Below are 18,566 nucleotides of genomic sequence, written 5' to 3' on the forward strand. Positions count from 1 at the left end.
GGGAATTAAACCCAGATATCTGTATACACACACACACACACACACACACACATCATAAACCCCTCCAGAATGGGAATTAAACCCCAGAGGCTGATACCTGTATGCAACAAATTCTTCCAAAGTGGGAATTAAAACCCGTAAGATGATATAAAGTGCTAATAGTTATATACAACAAATCCCTTCAGAGTGGGAATTAAAACCCCAAAAAGTTTGTAGCCAGCTCAAGGGAAACTTTTTATCCCTATAAATATCACCTTTTCGATCTTTCGTGCGAACGCACGTCACTTATGTATGTTATATGTATGTACACATAAAGTCCATTTTAAACTCTTCAAATTTTCACAAGTCTCAGAAGGAAACCACCCTGTGAGATTCTATATATATATATATATCTATAGATATATCTATATCTATATATCTATCTATCTATAAAAAAAAAAAAAAAAAAAAAAAAATTCGACACAGGATGTGGGTCTCTCTTCTTCTTAAGTACAAATACTAATAAAAGTTATATTTTAAAAGAATTTTTTTTTGGGTCAATGACCTTTCTCCAACCATATTCTATTTCTTTGGTGTGCATCCACAGTGCAATTCTTTCTCTTTCTCGCTCCTATGTTCATTATATTGCCTGGATAGCACCCATCGCCAAAACACATAATTAAGGCGACGAATAATCTAAAACCATTCAGGAATACCTGCCTAATAACAAATAGGTGTGTGCGGACCCTGAATATCCTTCTTCCCTTTACCCCCTATCTACTATGGAGCAGTGTACCCTGTACTGAACACAGCTTGGTGCATGGTGCGCTCTAGTACCACGGACCGCCTTACTTACAGTATATGGGACAGTGTCCCTGTACTGATCACAGCTTGGTGCGCTCTAGTATCGGGTACTGCCTAACTTACAGTATATGGAGCAGTGTACCCTGTACTGATCACAGCTTGGCACGCAGTTCGTTCTAATACCATAACGAGGATTGCACCATCTATATCCCAGCATACCGGACATTACAGACACTTCCCTTTATATTGCTACATTTGGAGACGCTGAAGAGATATCAGGAGGATTTCTGTAAGCTCTTGTTGTTGGCTACTTTACTTCCTATCCTACTGAAGATAAAGCCCTATATATAAATAACATTTTTATAACTTGTAACAAGTGACAGCTGTTGCCATCTCTATGGTATATAATGTACAACATTTCTATGCTTGTCTGCCCAACTAACTCTATGGTACAACTTCTATGTCGGCCTGCCTCGCTACCTCTATGGAATAGAATTGACAACATTTCTATGCTAGCGTCAAGTCAGTCATGGCTATGGGGTTACAGAACAGCAGTACAATGGCATCCATCTTCTTTTTTTCTCTTGGAGGGACTTTGCTTTTTCCACAATTTACTGGAAAGGGACACTGACACAGGAGACTTGGCCTAAGCCAAGAGGATAGAAATGGCTATTGTCTGTCAGCCCTCCAGCACCCATAGAACAAGTGGATGGGAAAGTATGATAAAGATAAAAATACATTTTTTTTTTTAATTGTGAAAAACGGATGTCTGCCACAAGCTGGGCCGACAAAAGTGCCTCTTTCTTCACGGTTTCATTGAACATTGTTGAAATTGTGCAGTGATTTAACCTATATCTGTGGTTGGGATGCCAACACCCATGAGAATGTGATCTCCAGAATCCAGAACATAGGTATGCTGAGGAGGGTTAGGCTGCAGGAGTGGAGGAAGGAGGGGTTACGTTGCGGGAAGGGTGGGAGAGAGTGTAAGACTGGTGGAGGGTTAAGCTGCGGGGAGGGTAAGACTGGCGAAGGTTAGGCTGCAGGAGGGGAGGAAGGAGGGGGGTTAAGCTGTGGGAAGGGAGGGTTAGACTGGAAGAGGGTTAGGCTGCCGGAGGGGGCGGGGGTCTAAGGTTAGACTGGCAAAGGGTTAGGATTCCGTAGGGAGCGTAGGGTTAGGCTGCGAGAGTGTTTGTGTTAGGACTGGTTTACTTGCTCGTTTTTAATCGGGATCGCGGCAGTTCGGATGCAGTACCGGATTTTGCCCGCCAGCATCCAATACTCAGCAAACCTAGACCTATATCTTGTTCCATGGGGATTGACTCCAATAAGTAAGTCACTCTCAACCAGTGTAAATACGTATATTGCAAAATAAAAATAAATAAAATACCACTCAGAATAAATTGATTTATATTAACACTGGCACAATCACACAACAGTTACACTACATGTACAGTGTTTTTCTGGTAATCTCCCCCCCCCCCCCCATTTGGGTTACACTGGTATCTCTTTGGGCAGTGGCAGCAAATGACCCATCCGGTCTTGGGAAGTGTGGAGACTGACTTGCCCATGGTCCAGGTAAAGTGTCCAGTGCTCAGGCCCCCTGTGATGATGAGCAGGGGTACTTCGAGCACGAGTTCGATCACAGACATATAATGGAAGAGCAAAGATCACTTTGGATGCATCAGACTGCCAATCACCCAGCAGTAGCCAATCACCCAGCAGTAGCCAATCACCCAGCAGTAGCCAATCACCCAGCAGTAGCCAATCACCCAGCAGTAGCCAATCACCCAGCAGTAGCCAATCACCCAGCAGTAGCCAATCACCCAGCAGTAGCCAATCACCCAGCAGTAGCCAATCACCCAGCAGTAGCCAATCACCCAGCAGTAGCCAATCACAACAGGACGCTGTGTCCGTAGCAATAACCCTTTATCTAGAACACAACCAATGCTCTTGGGAACATGGATCATCAATACACCAAGAGCTGCAGACATCACAAGCAGACAGACATATTGTGTTCTCACTACTCATAAGAACGCAGCCTGATACCCGAGGGAGACGGGTAATTCCAGATCATCCATCAGTGAATAAAAAGGACTCCGTGACAGCATGAAGGAAACACAACACATTCGGTCACCTGTATAAAAAGATGTATTCTCACTACATAGATCAGATATGTGCAGAGCGACACAGAACTACAACAGGCCGGGGAACGGAGCTCACACGTTGTAGGAAGAGGACGACACGTTGCCCCCATGACCCGTCCAGTTTGTGTGGATGAAATGTCCTGGATTGGACAGGAGCTCGTAGGTGTGCGCCCCGAAGTAATCTCTCTGGGCCTGAGACACAAAGGAGAGAGAGAGAGAACAGATCAGTTCATGCAGAGCAGGACACATCACCACCAAGGGGAGGACTCAGATATTCTCCAGGCGGCTGGTACGGGTGTGGTATAGGGGTCCGACAGTCGGGACCCCGACGTCAGGATCTAGACTGGCCAGACTTAGACAGCATGGCGAGTGCAACAAAGCCCCTTGCGGGCTCGCTGCACTCGCCACGCTGCGGGCACGGTGGCTTGCTGCGCTCGCCACCTATTCTATACTCCCTCTATGGGGGTCGTGGACCCCCACGAGGGAGAGTAGCCAGTGGCCGTCTGGAACCCGTCTTGCGGTGTTTAAACAGTCAGGATTCCAACATCGGGTGAATGCCTGTCGGGACCCTGTCTGGCACCCGGCTGGTACTAATGGGCACCTGCATGTTTTGGGCACGCATGCTGAAGGAGAACACGTCTGCACGCCACGTGCTGAGGTGGAGTACAGATATGTGCGGTATGGGTGCTCTAACCAGGACTGTAAACTAGATGGGTTTAGCCAACATATGGGTGCCCAGAACAACTGAATTGCTCCATCAGGGCACCGATTAATTAGCGCAGATCATAGAACAGTTACACCTCCCCCCCCCCACTAACGAAAAGGTCCAATAGTAAAGCCTCAGACACATGTATCGGACACTGTGGAGGGGAGGAACATGTGCTGTACAATAGGATAGCGTATATAGATAAGGGAACCAGCATCAGCGTATATACAGTATGAGCCCCAAACATCAGAGTCTGACCTGGATCAGGTTTGCGGGTAACATCTCGTGTCTGTATCCATCATAGAAAGAGAGTGCAGTGGTGAAACAAGGCATAGGAATACCGTACTGCACCCCGGTGCTCACCACTCTGCGCCAGGACTCCTGGAGGAAGGAGGAGAAGAATACTTTCAGACACACACATACAGTATCCTAATGGTCACAGAACCACATGTGCCGCACTGTTCTGCAGGAGCTTTGGCCGGACTACGAGCGCTGCAGTCATTTGTGGACTAAGTAAGCGCAAGCCCGATTCCTGCAGGATTGCTGCTAGACTGCTAACTAGGAGTCGCTGGATCTGCAGCACAGTGACTAGTAAGCCAAATGACCAATAGCTGAACCTCAGCTCCCTGTACACCTTCCCCGAGGGCCCAGCATTATAGACAGCTGCAATGGCCTCAAGGAGGTCCCAGGAGATCCACGGTAATACAACATAATAGATCTACGCAAACATCTATGGTGAGGACAGGCCGCACCATCACCACAAAGCGACCGTACAGTCACTATACACCCACACGCAGACTGACGGCCGGCACGCTCCGCTGCGGTAACATCAGACGCCTGCAGCACACACCTGACAGTCCTGCATCTCTTTTTTGAAAAAATTGTCCAGCAGCAGATTTTGTAGGTCAGGATTCCTGTCAAAGGCTTCTTTGATCTTGCCCAGGAACACACTGGAAATACAAATCATTAATTGTAACACACTAATTATGTAAGAGAGGCTTGGGCGTGCAAAAAAAAAAAATATGTATTTGATCTCTGTTCATCAGATGCATGATCCACAGACTCCGAGTCCCATTCTCTTGCAGGCTGAAATTATTTTGTTTGCTTATTAAACTAGACGGTGTAAAGACATGCTGCACTGCAGGTGAGGCAGATGTAACATGCGAGTAAATCCACTAGTCAGACAGCCCAATCTGAAGAAAAAAGGCCAAATCTGCGCTCCCTCAGATAAGATGTGCGGCTGAGTCTCAGGTCCATCTGACAAACCCCCCCCCCCCCCAAAAAAAAAATTCTGCACAAGTTACATCTGGACCTCCTGCAGAGCACATGGGTTTGCCCAGTTGGGTGTTTTTTTATGATGAAAAATAAAAAGTCTGGTTAAAAATTTAGCCAGAGATTTACCAGACTTACAACATAGGTAGAATTGGATGGGCCCAGCAGACACGGTCATGTCACTTGGTGGTTGAGATCGCTCGCGCCTTACCTGCGGATGATGCAGCCTCCTCTCCACATCATTGCGATTCCTCCATAATTTAATTTCCAGCCAAACTCATTTGCTGCTTGACGGAAAAGGATGAATCCTTGTGCATAGGAAATGATCTTGGATGCATATAAAGCCTGCAGAAGGGGAGAATATTTATTACACTGACAACGTTTCGCCCTGCTCACCCTATGCCGGAAGCGTTCCTCAGGTAACCACCAGGAATACACCATGTATGAGGTGACAAGGACCCTATGCTGGAAGCGTTCCTCAGGTAACCACCAGGAATACACCATGTATGAGGTGACAAGGACCCTATGCTGGAAGCGTTCCTCAGGTAACCACCAGGAATACACCATGTATGAGGTGACAAGGACCCTATGCCGGAAGCGTTCCTCAGGTAACCACCAGGAATACACTATGTATGAGGTGACAAGGACCCTACGCCGGAAGCGTTCCTCAGGAATACACTATGTATGAGGTGACAAGGACCCTACGCTGGAAGCGTTCCTCAGGTAACCACCAGGAATACACCATGTAGGAGGTGACAAGGACCCTACGCCGGAAGCGTTCCTCAGGTAACCACCAGGAATACACCATGTATGAGGTGACAAGGACCCTATGCCGGAAGCGTTCCTCAGGTAACCACCAGGAATACACTATGTATGAGGTGACAAGGACCCTATGCCGGGAGCGTGCCTCAGGAATACACTATGTAGGAGGTGACAAGGTGACCGGGCATAGAATTCGACGGCAGATAAGAACCACTTGGCCCATCTAGTCTGCCCCTTTTTTAAACATGTTACCTCAAACCATATTTGATCCTTATTTTTTTGTAAGTATATCGATATGCCTATCCCAAGCATGTTTAAATTGTACTACTGTATTTGCGTCTACCACCTCTGTTGGGAGGCTATTCCACTTATCTACTACTCTTTCTGTGAAGTAATTCTTCCTCAAATTTCCCCTGAATCTTCCTCCCTCTAGTGTCAGTGCATGTCCTCGTGTTCTGCTGCTCCTCTTCCTGTGAAGAATGTCTCCCACCTGCACCTTGTTAAAACCCTTGATATATTTGAAAGTTTCTATCATGTCCCCCCTTTCCCTTCTCTGCTCTAAAGTATACATATTAAGATCTTTTAGTCTTTCCTGGTACGTTTTGTGATGTAGGCCATGCACCATTTTAGTTGCCCTTCTTTGTACAGTCCCTAATGTATTTATATCCTTCTGGAGATATGGCCTCCAGAACTGAACACAATACTCTAGGTGAGGTCGTACCAATGACCTATACAGTGGCATTATTACTTCTTTCTTCCTACTGCTGATACCTCTCCCTATGCAACCAAGCATCTGACTTGCCTTCTTCATTGCTTTGTTACATTGCCTACCTGCCCTTAAGTCCCCTGAAATAGTGACACCTAGATCCCTCTCTTCCTCAGTAGTTTCCATTATAGTGCCATTTATACTATATTGAGTCTTTGGATTTCTGAGACCCAAGTGCATGATTTTGCATTTTTTGGCATTAAACTGTAGTTGCCATTCTCTTGACCATTTCTCTAATCTGCCTAGATCCTCAATCATTTGTTTTACCCCTCCTGGTGTGTCTACCCTGTTGCATACCTTTGTGTCATCTGCAAAAAGGCACATTTTACCCTCAATTCCATTTGCAATATCACCAATAAAGATATTAAAAAGCACCGGTCCAAGTACAGATCCCTGGGGTACTGCACTTGTAACCTTTCCCTCCTTTGACTGTACTCCATTTACTACAACTCTCTGTTTTCTGTCCTGCAACCACGCTCTTATCCATTCAACTATCTTAGAATCCAATCCCAAGCTTTCAAGTTTATTTAACAGTCTGCGATGTGGGACAGTGTCAAAAGCCTTACTAAAGTCTAGATAAGCTACATCTACAGCCCCACCTTGATCTATTACTTTAGTCACACAAGGCATCTACTTCTTATTTATTTAGCACCCTCTAGAACAGTGGTCAGGAAACTCGGTCCTCATTACCCCACACAGTGCAGGTGTACTAATTACTCAGACACATTTTATAAGGTCCGCAGGTGGAGCTAATTATTTCACTTGTGATTCTGTGAGGAGACCTGCAAAACATGCACTGCGTGGGGTAATGAGGACAGAGTTCCCTGACCACTGCTCTAGAAGACAGTAGACATGATCTGATTGGTTGCAAGATCACATGTGAAGTAAAAAAACACATCTTAGTAAATTTCCCCCATGATGTCAACTAGGATGACGGCATCAAATAAAATACACAGCATTAATGCCCCGATTTATGGACACCTCGAGGTTGTAGCCTGGAATAAAACATCCAAGTGCTGGAGAAGGAGGTTTTGGGCTTTGTAGCATCTGGGTGAACACGAATGGTCAATCCTACTCTGATGGCGGCAGAGGTCATACTGGCTTGCTGGACATGAGAGGACCATCCTCAAGCAGAAACTTATGTAACTAGTATGAACACTGAGCGGGAGCATGCATCGGTGCACTGGGCGGTTCTCTCACTTTCCCTGAATTGAGTAGCACAAACATAAATACAACATGAAGTCATCCATAAACGGAACATACTTTTCGGATGTCCTCCAGGAACGCCTTCTTGTCGCCCTTAAAGGGAACGATTTTTGGTCCGGGTAACTGCTTGCTCGCCACGACCCGCTCACACTTCAGCGAGGACAAGCAACGTGCAAACACGGCTTCTCCTGTATGGGGAGAACGGAGACCGGTGTAAGGGAAGAGACTCGGTGGTGGTCAGCTGACACCGAGGCAGGGGGTCCAGGCCTTCTAGCAGGGCTGGGATTTGGAAACATGGTTAGAGAGCTAACAATTCAATTCTGAAATTAACAATTATTAATAGTTACCCCATATAATTGCATAGCATTGTACAGAGGATTAATCATACACCCCAATCCCAGACCAAATTCACATGCAAGCGCACACACACACACACACACACACACGTATATTTTGATGCAATGTGAGAATACACACTTTACACAGATAGTCTTTTTTGGGAGTGAACGTACTGTATGACCTCGGTGGTGTGAGACAGCAATGCTATCCACTACACCAGCACTGTACGATGCAGGGCCGGTCTGAACAATGACACACGCAAGGCATCAGGCTTCCTGTGGAATTACCCCACACACTGGGGAGTAGCAGCGATTACACATCTTATTCTGCTGCTCCCCAGTGCACTGTAATAAGGTACCAGGACAACTCTCTCGCAGCAGTTCTGGTCTCTATAGAGTGTCCCATGTCCTGTACTAATGACCAGATCAGGCAGACACACGTCCCACGTGTAGTAATGTACTAACATGTACTAATCCAGATCAGGCAGACACACGTCCCACATGTAGTAATGTACTAATCCAGATCAGGCAGACACACGTCCCACATGTAGTAATGTACTAATCCAGATCAGGCAGACAAGTCCCACATGTAGGGATCACCTGATCCCCAGCCCTCAGCTCAGGAGTCTGCAGCCAGAGAACACACAGGAGAGGGCGCACCTGCTACATACATTCAGTTGGTTGCCACCGCTGCTAACAAAGCTTACCAATGAGAGTCACAGGGACCCCAAAATCTAGAGCGGAGATCGCTGTCCATTTCCCGGTGCCTTTCTGCCCAGCAGTGTCTTGGATTTTAGGGAGCAAGTGCTTGCCAGTGGTGTCGCGGAATTTGAGAATATCAGCTGTAATCTCTATCAGGAAAGAGTCCAGCTGGGTCTTATTCCAGTCTTCAAATGTCTGCGTTGCAGGGGAGCAGAGAGAACACATGGGCAGAGTTATAGCACAGGGGAGATGTTCTATACAGAGCTACAATACCATCCAGAAGACATTCTCTCACCTTCGCCATCTCATCCTGCTCCATCCCCAGGATATCCTTCATTAGATGGTAAGCCTCGCAGATCAGCTGCATGTCCCCGTACTCAATTCCATTGTGCACCATTTTCACAAAGTGACCGGAGCCTTCTTCCCCCACCTGCCCGAAAACACAATCAGCGTATGGTGGAACGGGAGACAAACATTCCCATAATCTGTGGCAGACGCACGCCCATATACCCCATCTGGCCTAACAGATACAACTGGGTTTGTTCACTGTATGTGCTCATTCTCCATCAGATTATACAGTAGCCCTGTCTCATAGCCACGTATTCTCCATCATATTATACAGTAGCCCTGTCTCCCACAGCCACGTATTTTCCATCAGATTATACAGTAGCCCTGTCTCCCACAGCCACGTATTCTCCATCAGATTATACAGTAGCCCTGTCTCACAGCCACATATTCTCCATCAGATTATACAGTTGCCCTGTCTCACAGCCACGTATTCTCCATCAGATTATACAGCTGCCCTGTCTCTCACAGCCACGTATTCTCCATCAGATTATACAGCAGCCCTGTCTCTCACAGCCACGTATTCTCCATCAGATTATACAGCAGCCCTGTCTCCCACAGCCACGTATTCTCCATCAGATTATACAGTTGCCCTGTCTCCCACAGCCACGTATTCTCCATCAGATTATACAGTAGCCCTGTCTCCCACAGCCACGTATTCTCCATCAAATTATACAGTAACCCTGTCTCACAGCCACTTATTCTCTATCATATTATACAGTAGCCCTGTCTCCCACAGCCACGTATTCTCCATCAGATTATACAGTTGCCCTGTCTCTCACAGCCACGTATTCTCCATCAGATTATACAGCAGCCCTGTCTCCCACAGCCACGTATTCTCCATCAGATTATACAGTTGCCCTGTCTCTCACAGCCACATATTCTCCATCAGATTATACAGCAGCCCTGTCTCCCACAGCCACGTATTCTCCATCAGATTATACAGTTGCCCTGTCTCCCACAGCCACGTATTCTCCATCAGATTATACAGTTGCCCTGTCTCTCACAGCCACATATTCTCCATCAGATTATACAGCAGCCCTGTCTCCCACAGCCACGTATTCTCCATCAGATTATACAGTAGCCCTGTCTCACAGCCACATATTCTCCATCAGATTATACAGTTGCCCTGTCTCTCACAGCCACGTATTCTCCATCAGATTATACAGTAGCCCTGTCTCACAGCCACATATTCTCCATCAGATTATACAGCAGCCCTGTCTCTCACAGCCACGTATTCTCCATCAGATTATACAGTAGCCCTGTCTCCCACAGCCACGTATTCTCCATCAAATTATACAGTAGCCCTGTCTCACAGCCACGTATTCTCCATCAGATTATACAGTAGCCCTGTCTCACAGCCACATATTCTCCATCAGATTATACAGTAGCCGCTGTCATGCAGATCCCACTATTCCTTATAACAGGGACAGACCCGGAAGCGGAGGACGTCTGTGGATTGGCCTGTTGGAGCTCGCAGGGACCTAGACCATATAACAGGGACAGACCCGGAAGCGGAGGACGTCTGTGGATTGGCCTGTTGGAGCTCGCAGGGACCTAGACCATATTACCGGGACAGACCCGGAAGCGGAGGACGTCTGTGGATTGGCCTGTTGGAGCTCGCAGGGACCTAGACCATATAACAGGGACAGACCCAGAAGTGGAGGACGTCTGTGGATTGGCCTGTCGGAGCTCTCAGGGACCTAGACCATATAACAGGGACAGACCCGGAAGCGGAGGACGTCTGTGGATTGGCCTGTTGGAACTCGCAGGGACCTAGATCATATAACAGGGACAGACCCGGAAGCGGAGGACGTCTGTGGATTGGCCTGTTGGAACTCGCAGGGACCTAGACCATATAACAGGGACAGACCCGGAAGCGGAGGACGTCTGTGGATTGGCCTGTTGGAACTCGCAGGGACCTAGACCATATAACAGGGACAGACCCGGAAGCGGAGGACGTCTGTGGATTGGCCTGTTGGAACTCGCAGGGACCTAGACCATATAACAGGGACAGACCTGGAAGCGGAGGACGTCTGTGGATTGGCCTGTTGGAACTCGCAGTGACCTAGACCATACAACAGTAGATAAATCCACCTGTGATCACTCACCCAGTCGCAGCACGTTTCTGTGCCAACCTTAGCAGCAATGCTCTGGAAGATGGGTTTGATGTGAGGCCTGCAGGGAAGAGGAGGATGATGGGAAGGATGAATGTAACATTGTTACTAATACACGTATCCATCCCAGCTACACACTCACCCACAGGGGAGACACCAAGATGCAGTAACTATAATGTAGCAACAGACACCAGAACACCCCATTAAGTCTTACAGCCCGATTCAATGGTGGACACTGGCGGCTGACTTCCATGGGTGCTCCTAAGCCGTGACCTCAAGTGAATGCAAACAAAAGCCATCTCATAGGCCTGTTCTGGGCATGTTAGTGACCTGCAGCTAAAGAGACCACACTTACAGGGACTGGACTGGCCACAGCCACTGAACATGGGCATCTCAGAGAGAAGGGGAGGCTGAAACGATTCGTGGACGGGCAACGCGTCGCAGCCGAGGGTGCATTATCCTGCACATCAGGCGTCTAGTCTGATCTAGTGATGCTCACAAGCAGGAAGGTCTGGAGAGCCGCTTATCTCCGCAAGAGATATGCATGATGGGTAAGCGGGCCATGCACACAGATCAGTAACAATCTAGCAGGTGGGACCAGCAGTGTACGTCCAGCGGAGAACACATGTAATGCTGATGATGCACCTGATGTATGTGGTGGGATAACGCCTTCAGTAACTGATCCAGTCTCACCATGGGCAGGTAAGTGGTCGTTCTGCCCCCAAAGCATGCGGCCAATACTTGTCATATAATACCCAGATCTGAGCCGCATTATCCAAACAGTAACCAGTCACTTGTTCAGTCCATAGGGCTACAACTAGGCACACTGCATGCAGGTATAGGGCACATCTCCCCCCCCCCCCCCCCCCCGAGGTCATGTAACCCCCCCCCCATACCACAGTTTATTTAACTTTCTTGACCCCTTAACCCCTAGTACAATTAAGAAAGGCTACTGTATTGGTTCTTTATTGGGTGCCCTCTTACCAAGCTTCACTGTCTCCTCCGGGCATCAGAGAGGGCCCATACCTGGCACCGTCCTCCCCACCGCTGACACCGCTACCAACAAAGCGGATGCCCTTTGCCTTCAACTCTTTACAGCGTCTCTATAAGTAACAATAATGAATTAGAATAACAGGGGAGGGTGCGGCCGGCATCGGTCGGGGCACAGGTACAGAACAACAGGGGAGGATGCTGCCGGCATCGGTCGGGGCACAGGTACAGAACAAAAGGGGAGGGTGTGGCCGGCATCGGTCGGGGCACAGGTACAGAACAGCAGGGGAGGATGCGGCCGGCATCGGTCGGGTCACAGGTACAGAACAACAGGGGAGGATGCGGCCGGCATCGGTCGGGGCACAGGTACAGAACAGGGGAGGATGCGGCCGGCATCGGTCGGGGCACAGGTACAGAACAACAGGGGAGGGTGCGGCCGGCATCGGTCAGGGCACAGGTACAGAACAACAGGGGAGGGTGTGGCCGGCATCGGTCAGGGCACAGGTACAGAACAGGGGAGGGTGTGGCCGGCATCGGTCGGGGCACAGGTACAGAACAACAGGGGAGGGTGTGGCCGGCATCGGTCAGGGCACAGAACAGCAGGGGAGGGTGTGGCCGGCATCGGTCAGGGCACAGGTACAGAACAACAGGGGAGGGTGTGGCCGGCATCGGTCAGGGCACAGGTACAGAACAACAGGGGAGGGTGCGGCCGGCATCGGTCGGGGCACAGGTACAGAACAACAGGGGAGGATGCGGCCGACATCAGTCGGGGCACAGGTACAGAACAACAGGGGAGGATGCGGCCGACATCAGTCGGGGCACAGGTACAGAACAACAGGGGAGGATGTGGCCGGCATCGGTCAGGGCACAGGTACAGAACAACAGGGGAGGGTGTGGCCGGCATCGGTCGGGGTACAGGTACAGAACAACAGGGGAGGATGCGGCCGGCATCGGTCGGGTCACAGGTACAGAACAACAGGGGAGGATGCGGCCGGCATCGGTCGGGGCACAGGTACAGAACAACAGGGGAGGGTGTGGCCGGCATCGGTCAGGGCACAGGTACAGAACAACAGGGGAGGGTGCGGCCGGCATCGGTCGGGGCACAGGTACAGAACAACAGGGGAGGGTGCGGCCGGCATCGGTCGGGGCACAGGTACAGAACAACAGGGGAGGATGCGGCCGACATCAGTCGGGGCACAGGTACAGAACAACAGGGGAGGATGCGGCCGACATCAGTCGGGGCACAGGTACAGAACAACAGGGGAGGATGTGGCCGGCATCGGTCAGGGCACAGGTACAGAACAACAGGGGAGGGTGTGGCCGGCATCGGTCGGGGTACAGGTACAGAACAACAGGGGAGGGTGTGGCCGGCATCGGTACAGAACAACAGGGGAGGGTGTGGCCGGCATCGGTCAGGGCACAGGTACAGAACAACAGGGGAGGATGTGGCCGGCATCGGTCGGGGCACAGGTACAGAACAACAGGGGAGGGTGTGGCCGGCATCGGTCAGGGCACAGGTACAGAACAACAGGGGAGGGTGTGGCCGGCATCGGTCAGGGCACAGGTACAGAGATCACATATAGTTCGATACTTACTGTGCTGTCTCTGTACTCAGAGTTTCCACCATCAATGATGATGTCACCAGCTTCTAGCAATGGGACCTGCAACCATAATGCAAGATCAGCGCATGGCCTCACCCAGCGCTATCACTGGAACGAGGGATTAGAGCAGCATAAAGGGAACAGATTCTTGGCAGAAACAATAGATCCAGTGAACTGGCAAAGTCAATAAAGGCACAAAGCTCTGTATACAGGGAGGGGTCCATAGATTTCATTGTGGGGTATGTAACGGCAATGAGGAGCCAGAAATATTACAGATTGTGCCAATAGTGAAGGAGAGCGATACTATACACAGCAAAGCCCCCCACCACACACACACACGCACACTCCCTGTCCTCCCTGACGCACAAGCACATGACAAGGTTTCCTACCAAGTTATTGATGAAGTCGTCCACCGCTTGCCCGGCTTTCACCAGCATTATGATGCGCCGCGGCTTCTTTAACTTGGAAACCATTTCTGCTAAAGAATGAGCCCCGATCACCTTGGTGCCTTTTGCCTCGTTAGCCAGGAACTCGTCCACTTTTGAAACCGTCCTGTTGAAGGCGCAGACCTAGGTGGGGGATAGGGGACAATGGATGGAACACATTTTTGTGGTAATAGGCGTTACTGTATTAATAAATTAATTGAGCCCAAGATAAGCGGGAATCCTGGCAGCGGGTTACTGTTATGTTGCTGAACTAGTTGGCACATATAGTGACATGTCAGCATAAAGACGCATGTCATGCCAAGGCCGCTACACTGACAGGCTGGCCGCTACACTGACAGGCTGGCCGCTACACAGCTTATATCAGCGCGGTTTACAATATTACACATATGATGCATTTGCCCATGAGATGATCGCTCTGTACCGTGCTGCAGACTGTGGCAGCGCTATAGGAGTGGTGTTGTTGTCTTTCTATAGAATTGGCTCATCTATAATGGTTATAAGGAAGCTGCCCCAAGAGCGAGGAGTTACATAACCGTGACATGTCGCCACATCCTCTCTTACCACATAACCATGGTCGTTCATGTTCAGTATCAGGTTCTGACCCATCACAGCCAGACCAATGAGGGCGATATCCGCTCTGGGGAAAGAGAGCAGAGTGTAATTAGCCAAGTGTGTGGGTCACACAGGGCAGGAGCGGCCCAGCGTGACATCACACAGGGCAGGAGCGGCCCAGCGTGACATCACACAGGGCAGGAGCGGCCCAGCGTGACATCACACAGGGCAAGAGGGGCACAGCGTGACATCACACAGGGCAAGAGGGGCACAGCGTGACATCACACAGGGCAAGAGGGGCACAGCGTGACATCACACAGGGCAGGAGCGGCACATCACACAAGGCAGGAGCGGCACATCACACAAGGCAGGAGCGGCACATCACACAAGGCAGGAGCGGCACATCACACAAGGCAGGAGCGGCACAGTGTAACATCATACAGGGCTGGAGTGGCACAGCGTGACAACCTACAGGGCAGGAGTGGCACAGTGTAACAACATACAGGGCCGGAGTGGCACAGTGTGACAACCTACAGGGCAGGAGTGGCACAGTGTAACATCATACAGGGCAGGAGTGGCACAGTGTAACATCATACAGGGCAGGAGTGGCACAGTGTAACATCATACAGGGCAGGAGTGGCACAGTGTAACATCATACAGGGCAGGAGTGGCACAGTGTAACATCATACAGGGCAGGAGTGGCACAGCGTGACATCACACAGGGCAGGAGTGGCACAGTGTAACATCATACAGGGCCGGAGTGGCACAGTGTGACATCACACAGGGCTGGAGTGGCACAGTGTAACATCATACAGGGCAGGAGTGGCACAGTGTAACATCATACAGGGCAGGAGTGGCACAGTGTAACATCATACAGGGCAGGAGTGGCACAGTGTAACATCATACAGGGCAGGAGTGGCACAGTGTGGCAACCTACAGGGCAGGAGTGGCACAGTGTGACAACCTACAGGGCCGGAGTGGCACAGTGTAACATCATACAGGGCAGGAGTGGCACAGTGTGACATCACACAGGGCTGGAGTGCCACAGTGTGACATCATACAGGGCAGGAGTGGCACAGTGTGACAACCTACAGGGCTGGAGTGCCACAGTATAACAATCTATAGGCGATGTGGTTGAACACGTAAGAGGAGTTAGAGCGGAGATTCCTGAGCTCAGACAGCAGAGAGTAGGGAGAGATTGGGCGTACCCATCAGGATAATATGAGAAACGGGTGGCAGGCCTATGGCGAGATAGGGCAAGCAGCGACAGTATACACAAATACCAGATCTTGGCCTCACTATCACACCTGTCTGCAGTAGGCAGGAGCTCATGCACCAGCATTACAATACAAAGGCCTACCACACCTTGCTGCAAAACCTGCCCATTCTTCCTTGTTCCTGGCTGTGAGGACAGGGGGCTCCTCTGTAGCACTGCTAGTCCTATGCTGCAGTCACTAATCCCACACCCCGGCCACAAATAACCAACTTCTATATTCGGTTTTAGTGGAGAGTACGGTGTCAGGACTGGTGGAGCCCGTGCACTAATCACTAATACTGAGCATCAATGGGTATAAAAATACATCCTAGCCCACACAAAGCCCTCTCCTGATCTCATTACTAAACAGGATTATTACCTACTTTGGAAAATCCGCACTCACCACCCCACGACATGCCAGGTCAGGGCACCTAATAACAGGAAACTAATGGAAGATATCGGGATGGGGACGGACCCAAAACTGTTACAAATATATAAAGGGGGGGGGGTTTGTGTTCTTTTTAATTGGGGGTACTCTCCTGTGACACCCCAGCATATAGGTAGGGGGTGGGGGGGATATAAGAAATTCTCAAGACTTATCTCATAACAGAAGTGGCAGAACTCATTGCTCGGTATGATCCCAGCGTGTCACCCGAGGCTGCTCTGTGCCACGGTGCGGGTATCAGAGGAGCATTACCTGTACAGTTACAGGGATGGAGAATTAGCTGCACGTTCAGGAGCTGGGAGCAGACACTGGCCACTGGGATAGTCCTGCTTATGTTTTGGGAAATGAATGGCATGAGAAGAGGAGACAATGATTGGCAGCATGTAAGGCCATAGAGCAGGGCTGGGCAATAAGCGTCCCTCCAGCTGTTGATGAACTACACATCCCAGCATGCCTTACCTTAGTTTTGCTATTTGGCCATGCTGAAACTGATGCAAGGCATGCTGGGATGTGGAGTTCATCAACAGCTGGAGTGCCGCTTATTGCCTACCCCTGCCATAGAGAGTAGGGGTGCAGGCAAATCACAGATCCCCATTCCTATACAGGAGTATAAGGGGCACTACCGGCTGCCAGGATACACCCCCGGGGATTACACAACAGATAGATGTGACCCAGACACAGATCACTAATCCACCACTAACTCCAGGAACATGGCCCGGTGCAGATCATTACCACTAGACTGTAAGGCTGTCCAGTACCTGTAGAACTAACTACAAATACCAGCAACCTGAGAGGCAGCAAGTTAACAGATGCTGGGACATCTCGTTTCACAATAATTGAAGAGGAAGCAAAGTAACGCAGAGCAGGTACTGACAGCGTCTATATATAATCCCATTACCTGTCTGGTAAACACTAGCCATGTATATGCACGCACCCCAAGTAACACTGCACCACCTGTACCATGTGACTGCGTCCATGTACCCTGATGGTAGTGATAACATAGGACCCCCATATCAACTGGCCCGCAAACCCCCATACCCACCACCTCTCACATCATGCAGAAGCCCCCATACCCACTCCCCCTCGCATCATGCAGGTGCCCCAATACCCACCCCACGTCGCAGTACGCAGGACCCCAATACCTACCCCCCCTTGCAGAAGGCAGGACCCCCATACCCACTCCCCTCGCAGCATGAAGGACCCCCCCTACCCACTCCCCCTCACAGCAGGCAGAACCCCCCATATCCACTCCCCTCACAGCAGGCAGGACCCCCCCATACACACTCCCCTCACAGCATGCAGGACCCCCCATACACACTCCCCTCACAGCATGCAGAACCCCCCATACACACTCACATCACAGCAGGCGGAACCCCCCCATATCCACTCCCGTCACAGCATGCAGGACCCCCCCCCCCCATACACACTCCCCTCACAGCATGCAGGACCCCCCCATACACACTCCCTCACAGCATACAGGACCCCCACATACACACTCCCCTCACAGCATGCAGGACCCCCCATACACACTCCCCTCACAGCATGCTGGACCCCCCCCCCCCATACCCACTCCACTCACAGCGTGCAGGACCCCCCATACCCCCCCCTTCCCCCATACCCACTCCACTCACAGCATGCAGGACCCCGATACCCACTCCCCCTCACAGCATGCAGGACCCCCACACCCACTCCCCCTCACAGCATGCAGGACCCCCACACCCACTCCCCTCACAGCATGCATGCATGTATTCCCACACAGGACACTCACTCCGCCATGATGTGTTCTCGGGTGATGAGGGTGCTCCCAGGTGCCCGGATGATACTCTGCGCTGTCCTGTGTGTACCGTACTGTCCGCTCTGTGTGACAGCAACACGCTTCCTGCTCAGCCTCCTCTCTCAACCCACCTGACGTCACGCCCTTCCCTCTCTGCGATTGGCTCAGCGTCTATGCGGGGCGCGGCCTGGCAGTCACTCACCCCAGACACCAGCGGCGCACCGACCAATCAGACAGACCTGAGCAATCAGCTGTCGATCATCATCAGCAGCAGCAGCTCACCAGTTACCTCATACTGCCCAGTCACTCAGTGCACAGCAACACCTCAGGGTATAACTCTCTGCCCAGCACCTCACCACACA

General features: G+C 50.5%; 1 protein-coding gene across 1 annotated transcript; it reads right to left on the bottom strand.

Annotated features, from left to right (window-relative positions):
• Positions 1 to 2,692: 2,692 nt before the first annotated feature.
• Positions 2,693 to 18,356, bottom strand: PGD (phosphogluconate dehydrogenase). The gene is made up of 13 exons (XM_083163487.1): positions 18,199 to 18,356; positions 14,740 to 14,815; positions 14,122 to 14,301; positions 13,727 to 13,792; positions 12,126 to 12,244; positions 11,136 to 11,202; positions 8,975 to 9,109; positions 8,685 to 8,874; positions 7,697 to 7,827; positions 5,117 to 5,250; positions 4,484 to 4,583; positions 3,892 to 4,014; positions 2,693 to 3,119 (listed from the first exon to the last, which is right to left on the bottom strand). Exons 1-13 carry the CDS (start codon positions 18,204 to 18,206, stop codon positions 3,000 to 3,002), a joined length of 1,449 nt encoding a protein of 482 aa, XP_083019613.1. The 5' UTR covers positions 18,207 to 18,356; the 3' UTR covers positions 2,693 to 2,999.
• Between the last annotated feature and the right edge of the window lie 210 nt (positions 18,357 to 18,566).

The sequence above is a fragment of the Crinia signifera genome, chromosome 19, assembly GCF_055691185.1.
Source record: "Crinia signifera chromosome 19, ASM5569118v1, whole genome shotgun sequence".
Lineage (NCBI taxonomy): Eukaryota > Metazoa > Chordata > Amphibia > Anura > Myobatrachidae > Crinia > Crinia signifera.

What these genes read in the sequence shown, in the direction of transcription:
- PGD (XM_083163487.1), bottom strand. An exon ending in ACGACTTCATCAATAACTTG is followed by an intron (nt 13,793 to 14,121) that starts GTAGGAAACCTT and finishes TTATGGTTGCAG; the next exon opens with GTCCCATTGCTAGAAGCTGG. An exon ending in TCCTGGAGGACATCCGAAAA is followed by an intron (nt 5,251 to 7,696) that starts GTATGTTCCGTT and finishes CCCCTTCTGCAG; the next exon opens with GCTTTATATGCATCCAAGAT.